The sequence below is a fragment of the Spodoptera frugiperda genome, chromosome 12, assembly GCF_023101765.2.
Source record: "Spodoptera frugiperda isolate SF20-4 chromosome 12, AGI-APGP_CSIRO_Sfru_2.0, whole genome shotgun sequence".
Taxonomy (NCBI): domain Eukaryota; kingdom Metazoa; phylum Arthropoda; class Insecta; order Lepidoptera; family Noctuidae; genus Spodoptera; species Spodoptera frugiperda.
In genome coordinates, this window is record NC_064223.1 from 12749629 (window position 1) to 12762938 (window position 13310).

Here is a 13310-nt window from a genome sequence, read left to right on the forward strand (position 1 = left end):
GTTTACGCCACTGACATACTTCCGTGTGTGTACCGTTAGGCGGCCCTGTTTCGCTTACACCCGTTTCTTTCACTCTCGTTTATAGCGTATGTTTTGTCTCTTTCTGTGCGCGACAAATTTTCGATGCGGGCGCCTCGTGTAGGTTGGCCTAAAAATTAATTTCGTGATACGATTTTTTTTAAGAATCCGCTTGTCGCAGTGGTGGGGCGGGCGTTAGTCGGTCAGTGTGACGCGTGCTTTATGTTAACTCGCCATCGCTAAGCTCCGCATGTTTGGAACTTGGATTAGGATTAAGGATTAGCATTACTTTAAGCTCCTAGATTGTAATTGGACTAGAAGTAAACTGATCGATGATCATAGATAAAGAGGCGGATATCATTAACTTCAAATAAACGGATGCATAACTTAAGACATTCGTTTCAAATGCCTTCGTTATTTCTTTTCTAATTACTTGTTGTTTTAGTTTATATTCTGGTCCACATTCTTTGAAAACTAGTCTGTCTAGAAACGTTCAAAATATTTACATACCGTACGACCTAGCTCATTAAAGCTCACCCACTTAGCAACAGACTTTGATAATTTGGTAAACAAACAAATACAACGAAGCGAAGACTTGCACATAATACTTCCTAGATTTCCTAGTACAACTTTGTTTTGAATTTAGATTTATCTATCTGATAATAGGTAATGAGTAATTTATTTGTAATCTTCTGTGCAACAAAAAAATACGTATAAAACGTGTTAACTTGGGACTTGAAGACTAGAACTGAAGAAATAGAAGAGTCTACATTAAAATATTTTTTTGATTAATATGTACCTTTGTATCTGTAATGACTTCACAGAGTTCACACCTATTCTCTTTAGCCGCACGAACAATACCTAATCTATTAACTTAAAATTATAACAATGAGCATCTACAGTTAAAAACAATAGTTACACTCCACTTTCCTAAACAATAGATCGACTTAAAGTGATCAGAAAACGGCAGAAAATCGAAAAATGTCAAACTTTCTTAGCTCGGAGTGAATCATAACCAATATTTTAAAGATCGTTTTGATTTACAAAAGTGATGTGTTTCTACTTTCACTCGGCCGGTCCATCGGAGCGGATAATCTATGGAACTGTGACAATTTCTACAGAATTGGGACGCGAGATGTTTTCAATCTTTTAGCTGTTTATAAAAGACAGAATTGTGTTTTGAGCCAAATGTCATTTAAAAACTTATCTACCGAGGGAGAAGGAAACTCAATGTATGGGAATAACACTGACCAGTGTTAAAATTAACGTCAATACCATAGAATTCAGTTTTTAATACTCTCGTGGTAGACGAACGCCGAATGGCATTTGTCTAACAGCACTGGTAAAACCGTCAAAGCGATCGATGCCACGCTGTCGATGGGTGACGAATATTTTACGCTCCTTTTGCCAAATGAACCTTTCATTGGTTTTGTTGTAAAATAATCAATTTAAAATCACTAGTTTCGGTTAAATGAGAGTTTCTAGTACACAATGCTGTTTGGCCTGTTTGTTTTAAGCGGTGATCGTAATCTTGAGGGTATCGCTAACGACATCACCAGTCTGGTATCGTAGCGAATACACATTGGGTAGAAGTAAGCGTGGCCTTTTAGGAAAGGATTCCCTTTAATGTTAACTGAATTAAATTTACTTTTTCTACAATATTAAATTAAAATACCTTAACGTCCACCTTTAAAGAACCAAATGTAGTGTTCCGTAATTAAACAAGATTAAATATAAAAAAAAATGATTCAAAAGCTTGCGAAATAATTACGTAATTACTATTAACCGCTCATTATAAAATATATTAAATTAAAATTTTACTACGCATGAAACCCAGTAATTGGTAAAATTATAAATAACTGTGTATCCGACATTATTAATAAATATAAATAATGTAAGTAAACTAAATATTGCGCTACAGACTACGCCTCCGTAGTACGCAGTCCGTAGCACGTAGTCCGTCCGCGTAGTTCGTAGCGCGTAGTATGTCCTCGTAGTACGAACACGACGAATCCCTTCTGACCTTTCCAATAGTGATACTAATTAATTTGGACAATATATAGGTTTGAATAGATACAGAAACATAAATATATTGTTGTTATGAGATTATCAATTTTATCACGAAGGGTTATGAAGGAACTTTCCTTGCGTACCGCTTATTTTTTCAGTAAGTAAGAACATTTGAAGTCAGGAAATAACATAAAAGTATTACATACTATATCTCTATACTCTAGATAAACAGTAAATATGTTTCTATTAATTAACAAGTTTTATAACATAACGTTAATTTACGTGCGCGCGCGCATCCTGCGCCCGCGTCGCTTGCTTGCACACAATAAACTTAAATGTTTTACTGCAATATTTTAAAAAATACCGCATCGAAGGTGTTCGTATCGTAAACAATCTGAAATATTAATTAGCCCCGGTAAGCTCATGTTGTTTGTGAAAACATAAGTTAGTTATCATTTTTGATATACAATTATATGTTGAGATGTGTTACATAAATACTTTGTTTACGATCGTCGAGTAAATAGGAATCATGACGCGATATGAAAATTAAAAATCTATTTAGTCCGTCAGTTAGGTAATGAAAAAATATTAGATAGGCAACAATACTTAGATAAAACAAATTATAGTTTAGGAGTGAGAGCAAATGCGTCATTTCTACGTATAAAACGTCACGAGATATTTTTTAATCAATATATCTTTAAAAGAATTAAAAGAATAAGAAAATAAAAATACGTGTCCCATATTATTTTAAAATAATCTAGAAGACAGATATTAAAATAAAAAATTCTACCCTATCACAAATACATAGATGGCGCATTGATTTTTTTAAATTCATCTTAATTTAAAAATAATATTTGCATCAAAAACTATACAACTTAGAAATCATGGGGATGAATATTGCACTATTACTCGTAATGAAGGTTTTTATTCAGTATTAGATAGATAGACTGTGCCTAATTTTTTTGGTACTTACAAGTAACAGTATCTAACAGTTACCTTAGGTCCGTGATTGAGTATCGTTCTGTAACCCAGCGCTAAAATATTACGACAAATTAAAAATCTTAGACACTATTGTTGGCCACTATTAAAGTCACGTTCAGTATGCAATCGGGTGTCTTGGTAATTCATTTTTTCTGCAGCGGGTTGCGACAGCGATCGCCACGGCCGGTGGCGCGCAATAGCCTTTTATCCACACTACAACAGCATTTTGCGAAAAACTCAATCAAGGCCGCGTACTTGGCAGCCGAGACAAATCTATATTTTAATAGTATTTTTTCCAAGAGGCTATCGCAACTCGTTGCGTGCAGGCATTAGCCAACTGTGCGTGTTGTCATAAGTTCACTTTTTTTGTCAGTTCCAAACTAAACGTTATGAAAATACTTATTAAGAACCAAATTACTGTGTTTAGGTTAAGAAATGTGTATCTCAGTGAGGAAATGCTCGATATAACGTGAATGGTAAAGTTAATTGATTTGAACCTATTTGTACCTGCTGCGGTTTTTGCTCAGCAGGCGCTTGCATTGACCAAATTTTTCACATTGCAGGGTGAACGAACTGAACTTTTGACATTGGAATGCTCCAGCCATTCGTGGCGGTGGAGCAATAGTTCGATAAAGAATAGTTTTTATTTATATCTAAATGGAAAGGATATTGGATACAGTTTCATAGATTTTCACAGAAAAAATTGATGATAAACAAAGATAAATCGAATTATTTTATTCGCTTGCTGTTTCAACTCTTTCTACCGTCTGTAGCAAGGAATATAACAGAAATCTATGAGACAAATCGTGTCGCAATGCATAACTTGTGCGTCGTAAATAAACACTTAATTATAGTCTATCGGTAACTGTCACTGTAACGATACTTTTGATCATCAGAGACATTAAATTGATACAATAATTACCAATTAGTTTCCACGCAGTCGATAAATCCTTTGGCACTGTATAATTAGGTAAAAAAGATACCTCTGATGTTGACATCCATCTATCTATAGTCATTTCATATCAACGTATCATTTTGAATTCTATTTTTTTTTATATTTATTATCGGCCAGTCTTATTTTCATCCTTTTTTTAACAAATTATGATTGGTTAGTCAAAATGAGATTTTTCTAAGCAAATACACAATAAAATTATAATAAGCATCATTAATCGTGTACTCGTTCGGTTTCGTTAGCGGCATACACTTGCATAGTAACGTGTCTCGAACACGGTTAGGAATCGAGGCTGCGTCCAATAATTGTGGCGGATCGGTGCCTGCCTGCATGGCGCTATCTACCATTTGTATCAGCATGCACTCATGTTGCAAGTGTACCAACTGTGGACTGGCTTCTTTTGAAAGAAATCTTGAGAGAAAATATATTGGAGAAGGTTCCACTTAGATGACTAAAAAGATCTGTCTTGATTAGAGTTCTGAGGAACGTTTTATTCTATTGTTTGTTTTATTTCTTATTCGAAGAGATAAATTAACTTTTTTAACGTGAATCTATTAAAATATTTGAAAAAGTAAATCAATTCCCAACAAGGTGATGAACGCCTTTGTTACATTTTCTATGCGGTCAGAACAATTAGTTGACACAGTTTAGTATAGCAAAATGTCAACTCACAGTTTTCCGGCTCCCACTAATAATACCGTTTGCCCCACAAAGCCTAAAAACGCTTTTGTTTATATTAAAAACAGAACAAAAATGTTCAGAAATAAACGAGGAGCGACTATGGGCCGCAGCACTGTTACCTATTGAGGCGTATCGTTCGCGATTACCGCCCGCCGCCTGCATCTCTGATTGCGTACTAGTTCATACTAACACACGCCTGTACTGGCAAACTGTGTTTAGTCTACATGCAGGATATTTATGTTTGGTTTTTTTTGTGTATGTTACCAGGGATGCCCATTCTTAATAATGTTGGGAATTCTTGTGAAGCAATGATATTAATGAAAGTTTTCCTTTGTTCCAGATAGCGCAGCAGCAGGGTGGCGGCGTCCAAGTATGGCGGCGGAGGGCTCTCACTGGGCTCCGGCGTCGCGGTGAGACGCGGCATGAAGTGCGCCGGCGTGGCGGGCGCCAGCGGCGACGAGCTGCTGCTCGGCAGCTGCTGGCTGGACCCCAAGCTCGATAACTCTTCCCCCCCGCCCACCTGCCACGAACTTCTCGACTCTCTCCTCGCCCCTACCCCCCTCGCGGAGCTGAAACCTCTCCCTCCCTTTACTGGCTACACCGGCCACCTCTCTATCAACGGCATCTCTGGACACCACTACCACGCTATCGCGCAACGTCTTCCAGAAGAAAACAACAACTATCCAACGCAGAGCGGCTACGGCGCCGACCATGACGTCGTGTCTTCGTCAACGTGTGCAGCTGACGCCGAGCCCCCAGACTTAGAGGATGTCAAGCCATTCCTCGATGCACCAGACACCAAGCCTTTCGCTGATACCTCCGCTGCTGACTCCTGTGCCGCGTCCTGCTCCCCACCCGCTAAGCTTTTTGAGGATGGGCACAAGCAGGACATGTACGATATCAGCTCGATAGAAGATATCGCAGCGATCATTGGCTCAGCTATCGCTGACACGACTGTACCCTCGCAACCAGAGGATCCCGAGAGAAATGATTCCAGGGACAGTTGGATGGACATCGATGCTTGGATCTCTGGCGCGTGCACACAACCTGGTGACAAAATAGTGCAACAGGACCTTGCTGAGTTTGGTTTGCCTAATTCACCACCTTCGGGTCAGAATCATCATTCCAGTCTTGACTATCCTTGTAAAAATCAGGAATTTACAAAAAGTACTGAGTTTCTTCAGAAGAATTTAGGACAAGCTGGATCGACATTGCAGTCTTTGTTGACACATGGCTACATGCCACTGCTACAAAATCGGCTGCAAAACGGGCCCCCGGTGAAACAGGAGGCGCCGAGCTCCACAAGTTATGGAATGGACGTGATATCAACCTCATCTCCGCCTGGGAACGCTGTCTCCACGACTGATGGTGTTGGTGGGCTATTAAATGGTAGATATGCACCACATTATGCGCTTGGTCTCAAACCAGATGGCCTCTGTAGTCCAGAAAGACTTCTAGGCTACCCGCATGCTCACACCACTACTTCTACACCAGCAAGTAAAAGCAAAAGGAGTCGAGCAAAAGCGAAACAGGCGAATAGTGGTAACATGCACGGGAGCTCACTCGCGTTCCCGTCGGCTACTGCGGCGGAGCTGAGCGGGCTGCTGGGGAAGGAGAAGCCGGTACACCGGTGCGGGATATGCAATAGAGGGTTTCTGAACAAGTCCAACATAAAAGTACATCTGCGAACACACACGGGGGAGAAACCGTTCCGGTGCGACGTGTGCGCGAAGGCGTTCCGGCAGAAGGCGCACCTCATCAAGCACCAGCAGATCCACAAGAGGATCGGCAGGGACTAGCACGTGTAGGTTGTAGCTCAAGACGAAGCATTTGTAGTTTGTAATATAGTGTGTCTGTGACTGTAGTGTCAGTGAGCGTGGTGACGCAGTGCGCGCTGAATCTCATGTAGGCTATTGTAAATTTATTTCGTTAGGGACGCAGAGGTCGCGCCTCTCATAGAACTATGGCATTCCTCGTAGACAGGTGTCGCCGGGCGCGCGACGCTCTGTGTGTCTCCTAACGTAGTTACGTGGTATCACGAGTAATTAATTAACCCATTAGTATAACATTCCTAAGGACAAGTGCAATGTTAACTAGTTTTAAGCAATTTATATTTTCTGTATTATATGATTAGTTAGTAAGTTCTTGAAGTTTCCCGCTCCGCTCTTCACAATTGTTTTCTGAGCTATCCGTCTCATTAGCGTAGTAGTCTCCTATTATTTCGGTTATGTGTTGCCGTCTGTATGTATGTATGTCTTGTAACAAGCTACGTAACTCGCGCGCTCTCAAATAGTGCCTTAAGATCGGTCAAAACATGAACGAATTATGTCTTTGTAATGTAGAAGAACATTTTTATTTAATTTTATATGTGAATGGTTACTCCGATTACCTATTGTTAGTCAGAAATTTTAATTAGTTTTTTTCTTATAAATGTATAATAAGTACTTAATTAATTTAAGGAAGAGAAATGACAAAGCTCATGAGGCTAACACGATACTGCCAAGTATACACCTTTGTACTTATAAACTTTGTATAAAATACTCTTTTTAAATGTATGTGAAGTAGGGATCATTAATTATTTGGTTGGCGACATAGTTAATGAGTAAGGTTTAGTGTTGATATCGCTGCTACTAGTTATTTATTATCTTCGCGCCATCTTGGCTCTGAATTAACTTTCCACTTGAAGCAACAAGTATTAATAACATAACATACCTCAGTAACACATCAGTCACATTATGTAAATAAATAAAAATCTTTGCGACTTATGTTATACTTAAATCATATATTATCATCGCTTCAAATAAATATTTATTCGTATTTTAGAAGTATTGGGACCAAAAGTTTAATAAAACAACTTGCAAAGGTTTTTAATGTTATTATCGAAGTAATCATTAATATATTCTATCACTGAAATAATATGTAGAATTTCAAAAACATAACAAATTCATTTTAATCTGTCATCTTTGCGCATCTTTCATTCTCATTTCACTTGCATTTAACTAACTTTAAGATCGCTCAATCATTGTTTCACATGTCATGTCATTTACAAATCAAAATATGACAACACATTATCATAAAACACAGCTGTCACGTCATCAGAAAGCAATCATCCAAAAATTCATCATTTACATTATTTTCATACTTCAGTATCATCAAACATACATAGGAGGAAAGACGGTGCAATATTTTTATCATCATTACGTCATCAATAGCTTAAATTTTAACATTTGTCAAGAAAACGAATTCCCCTAATCAATTATTATCAGCTCGTATCAGTCGTATGCTGGATACAGGTCTCTCAGCTCTTCTCAGTCAACCAACACCGTTACCCATTTTAATATCAATAAAAAAAGAAATAATTAAAAAAAAACGAGTAAATTTTATTGGTTGAATATAACGGCCAATCACAAGTCCCGATTGAATACTTATATTTAATGCTGAACGCTAGATGCGGCCGCGGCGGCGCACGCGAACGGAACTCAACGCGTCCGGGAAGCGGACGGATAAAAAATCAAATTCGTACTAATAATACCGATCCGTTGTTGCGTAAGATTGCTATTCGTTGGCAGTTTATAATTACTGTTACGGCATTACACACACACACGTATTTGGGCCATTTACCTGTAGCGAGGCTAAGGGCTGCGTGATTCGGACTGAGAACCAATTACATCGCACTCGTAGTTTGTAATAAACTCAACGATTTATGTCTACATCACGTGAGACTGACGAATTTTATTATCTTCATGTTTTATTATTGATCAACTTCTTGTTTAAGGGGATTATTTTTGCGTAGTCTTGTTATTTGATGCTAAGTTCATGACAATCATAAAACATTGCAAATTCATTTCAATTAAATACATCCAATTAGTAAAGTCATCAACATCCTCACAATCAAAGCTAACTTTCATTAATTTCACAAATTTTTGCAAATCATTTCTTAACAATGTTGCAGAAAAATCATAATCATTGTAGCCTCAAGTAGAGGTCTCATTTCACACAGGTCTCGTGTCACAGGCCCCGTATCACAGATAACTCATCTCATTAACTTAAGACTGTGAACTTTGGCATAAAGCTGCGTACACATTCCATACTCCATACATTGTTATCTCGTGTGCTATCATCTTTCATCTTAAGTGTATACGATACACTAATAAAGTACTAACATTCCATGTACCACAGCAGATGAAGCTACCCCAAACTGTCATAGCATATTAGGTCGTATTATAATATAGTAAAGTTGAAAATCTATTAGAGAAATTGGTCAGTTTGGGTTTGTTTGATGTGCTGTTTAGCTTTTATTGTCGTTGGACAATCTTTGACTGTTTGAGGCGTTGAAGCGCTCGTTGAGGCAGGTTGCAGCTGTCTTGTAGGGAAAAACACACGCTGCGGGTAAAAAGAAACACGCTTTTGAACAAATCTCACATTTCCCGTTAAAACTTTCATTTCACTGCTTTATCAATAAATACTTTAAATTGAAAGTAAGGCAAAAAAAATCTTATCTGTATATAAATTAGAGTTAATCTCGTAATTTCTAGATTTTACAAAAATTTCAACGAACGGCTCTTTCCAAAAAGAAAGCCAAAAATTTAGTACTTCTTTCCGTTTTCCGTTACATTTTATTCATTTGCTTTCTCTATTCAAATAAAACATGTATCACTGAAATGAAGTTGCAACTATTTAGAAAACTGCAATTAAATTAATGCGTTTAAAAATGCAAACTGCAGTAACTTTCATCTCAAAATGGTGACCCACAATTTTATCGTGTAACCGTACTATCTCGATGTATACTGAATACTTTATGTATGTATGTCTGTATGTATATCGCATGTTAAGTGTCGCGACTTAATTATTCAATGAATGAATGTCTTTACTTTAGAGATTACGAACAAATGAATCTGTACGCCAACCGGCGCAGGCGCAGCGTGTGTGAGTAGAACTTAATAAAAGTACCTTTTGTTAGAATATAAATTGTTAGCGTTAAGTATTTATTTTTCAATTATAATTTTTGTAATTATTAATTAATTGTAAAGGATTACAGTTGACGAAAACAATTAAATATTATGCGTACTTTTAAGGCGGCGAATGTTATTTTTCAAGAGGTTTTTTCCAGTAGTTTAAGTAAATTTGTAAATTAATGTAAAATAAATGAAGATTTTTTTTGTTAACGATAACTTTTTGTTTGTTTTCCACTCTCCTTCACATTGCCCGGGACTGGACTTGGTAAGTTCATTCTAGGTGAGTACTAGCTGAGCGAACTCATTAATTACCTACAATTATTCTGAATAAGATCATTGAATGGGACATAAAAACTGAACGCAGCAATTTTCTAAAAATACACGCAGAGACAAAAGTGGGTCACATTAGACATCTGTGGAGCAAACAAAGGTGTGAACACTCCAAGTGAAAGATCCAACTAAAAGTTTAGTTCACACAACACACGTAATGTTCCCGTGCGTCTCGGAAGAAAGTCGGATGTGAAAATTGTCATAATGCACACACAAACGACAAATTGCCTTTTTGCGTCAACAAGTGCTCTTGCGCAGGGCACACAAGAGAAAACACGCACACGAACGTAAAAAGCCGTGCGAATATAACTCACACGTGCGCGCAAAATGTCAACGTATCGCTGTGTCGCTACACGCACACATAGGTAAAGTATGGTCAGCAAAAAAGTAGTTAAGAAATAAATTAATTACTTTTTTATATAGAAACCTAATTAAGGCATTAGTGCCGGTCTGTGGCCAATCGATATTTTATATAATCGACGTTTGCAAATCTGTGTCGATTGTTCGAGTGACAACATTACAATGTCAACATTTTACGTTGTCAGACAAAAGCTACATTCACAGTTTTACGACATTTTTTTTTTTAAATATTGAATTACCTAAAAGCTTCGATAAAAAATATTGCGCAATAATAAGATAAAGCATATTGCTTATTAAATAAAAAAATATATAATTATGAAATTATTTTTTATGTTATTGCAATAAAATACAGATTCAATTGCACATAATTATTGTAATATCCGTTTTATCCTTTTTAAATCTTTATCAATAGTATCTTTAATTTAAGGCTCTTTTTGTATTAATCAGATACAATTTAGGTCATAGAAAAATTAGTGACGTAAGACATTTGACAATGCAAAAAAGTAAAAAATAGGAGATTTATTACAGACTCACTTTAACTGCATCTTACATAACTAGTGCTAGACTCAGACCTAATTATAAAACGGCTCATAGTAATTAACTGCAGTAAAGAGGTAATTATTTATGGTTCTAACTTAATTCGTTTTCACCGTGAATTAATAATTAACAAGCATTCATTAGTTATTGCTCAAAATAAGTTATTTTTATTAATTGTTATTAGATTTTATTAATTGATTGAAGCTTATATACAGTAAAATACTACGACTGCTTACTGTTTTACCTATGATGATTATGATTACGAAACACCTAATTCACTGTTTTTGTTCAATTAAATTAACTATAATTTAATTAGAACTAGTCTGATAACATAAATAAATAACAAGTAGTCAATAACACAACAAATCTACGTAAGTATAAACAATAACACAATACAAATTAAATAAAATAAAAAAATATTTTAATAAAACAGAAGCAAGGTCGGCTTGTTCTGCTGTCGGTAGGTGCGCGCGCGCCGGAGAGATTCTTTCACCAACCCACTTACATAGCGAGGCTTGATTTCACCGCCCGCCGCCGCAAACTACTACGTGCTCGCTTTAAGTATGAACCTGGGACATTTTTACGAGCTCCGTCATTTGTTTTCATTGAATTGGTGTTTGTTTTAGTATTTTGTTGTAAGTAAGTTAGGTAATTTAAAATTGATTCTCTTCCGTAGCTGGATGAAAAAATTGTGTCCACAAATTCCGCTTTTGACGTATGGTCAATATTATGATTTATTCAAACCTATTATAATTAGCCGTCATAGTTGTGAATACTGATATAAAAACATATGGATAACAGCAAAAAATATGAAGGAAACGTAAGTAATAGTTACATATTGCTAAGAATTACTAATTAAATAAAGGATAGTGACCAATATTAAAACCTGCTGAAGCTGTATCGTATGATACAGCTTCTGAAAATAACTACATTAATATGTGTTAGTTAAGTATATCATATAACCTTAATAAATAATTTCAATTAAACTTTAGATAAATAAATGAACACATAGAAACAAACCCACATAAAAATGCACACTACTCGTTTGAATATTTTATCAAAAGTTCCAAGTTCGAACAGTAAGTAGCATCGTATACAAATGCGGCGCATGCATTGTTTACTCCACGCGACGAGAATGAACATCACGCCACACTCCAGGCACGAGACAAGCAGGATTGACGACCTCGCTCCTTCGCTGTTTGTCAATAAAGCAGTAAACACCATTCAGTGGCTAATATATTCCGGTCGCGAATTCAATGAGGAAAAATGCCTAAAAATACAGAGCTTAGTGTTGTAGATCTGAGAAGTAATTAGTAATTTTTATAATAACTGTCGTGAGACATACTAAATTAACTAAAAATAACGGTTTAGTCACGTAAGAAAATTGAGAAATGCTCTACTAGTTTCGAGTCATAGAGCGACTTTTTATTTTACAAAATGTTCCACACTAGAATTGACTCCTGTGTGTGGGTGCGTTTACAATAATACAAAATCACATACACATTAAACCTAGACCAGAAACAACAATTTGTGGATCGCACAAGGAGTTGCTCCTTGCAGGATTCGAACCACCGAGTCAATCGAGTAATTTTCCTCATCAGCAGCGTGCGCAAAAACTAGTAGAGTTTTTATCAATAAACCATTATTTTTAGTTAATTTAGTAATTAGTAGGTTCATTACTATAGAATATTTTGTAGAAAGAATATATAATTTGGTAATATAAGTGTCCACTTGTTATCATATGCTTTGGTATATGTCCTCTATCCTATAAAGCAATAGATTAACAAATAGGTAGAAAATCATGTCCGTTCTCAACATATTTGAATAAGTAAATTGTTTCGCAGTATGTATGGAATATGGATACGAGTACACGGTTTTGTGAATCAAGAACCTGAAAATTTATTCTTGGGTGAATCCTCGGTAGAAAAATTGTTAATCCCGAACGCATTTAATAAACTAAGCTATTACAATCGTCCTCTGTCTCATATGAAATTTAATGGCATAACTGACAATTTCAATCATATACATTTTTCTTCTGACAAAGACTCTCAGAAATAACAAGTATAATTATGTATATCCAAATTCGTACCAAAACATAATAAAGCACTCGCATTTTTAACAAACTATAAAGTACAATCAATATGTCGTATTACAACAAAATAGTTTATAACATTAAAAAATCTAGCCTCTGGCGAAGTGTAACGCCTACCCATCCTTTGCAAGCCGGTCACACCCCCAATGTGCGCGAAAGGTCAGCGCAACCTTTGCCTTGAAGTGAAATGCTTGCGACTGCGCCGCTCCTTGCCCTTCATACTTGAACTTGTGCGCGACCCGCGCGCGGCGCAAGCTATAGGCTTACTTACTTGTACATTTAAATATGTATATTTAAATTAATATTTTGTTCATCGTTGGCTTTCGTCTATGAATAAATGATTTGTATAACGATCATCATCCTTAGTAACATTGATAAAACTAGTAGACTTTTT

General features: G+C 36.4%; 1 protein-coding gene across 7 annotated transcripts in view; it reads left to right on the forward strand.

The window, feature by feature from the left end:
* The window catches only part of LOC118262918 (ichor), a 37426-nt gene extending 27613 nt beyond the window's left edge, over positions 1–9813 (forward strand). For all 7 annotated transcript variants that reach the window (XM_035574595.2, XM_035574593.2, XM_035574596.2 and 4 more), the window contains one exon: positions 4983–9813. In XM_035574595.2, coding sequence (XP_035430488.1) covers positions 5065–6441 — 1377 coding nt within the window. In that variant the 5' untranslated portion in view covers positions 4983–5064 and the 3' untranslated portion in view covers positions 6442–9813. The remainder of the gene's footprint in view (positions 1–4982) is intronic.
* The last annotated feature ends 3497 nt before the right edge of the window (positions 9814–13310 follow it).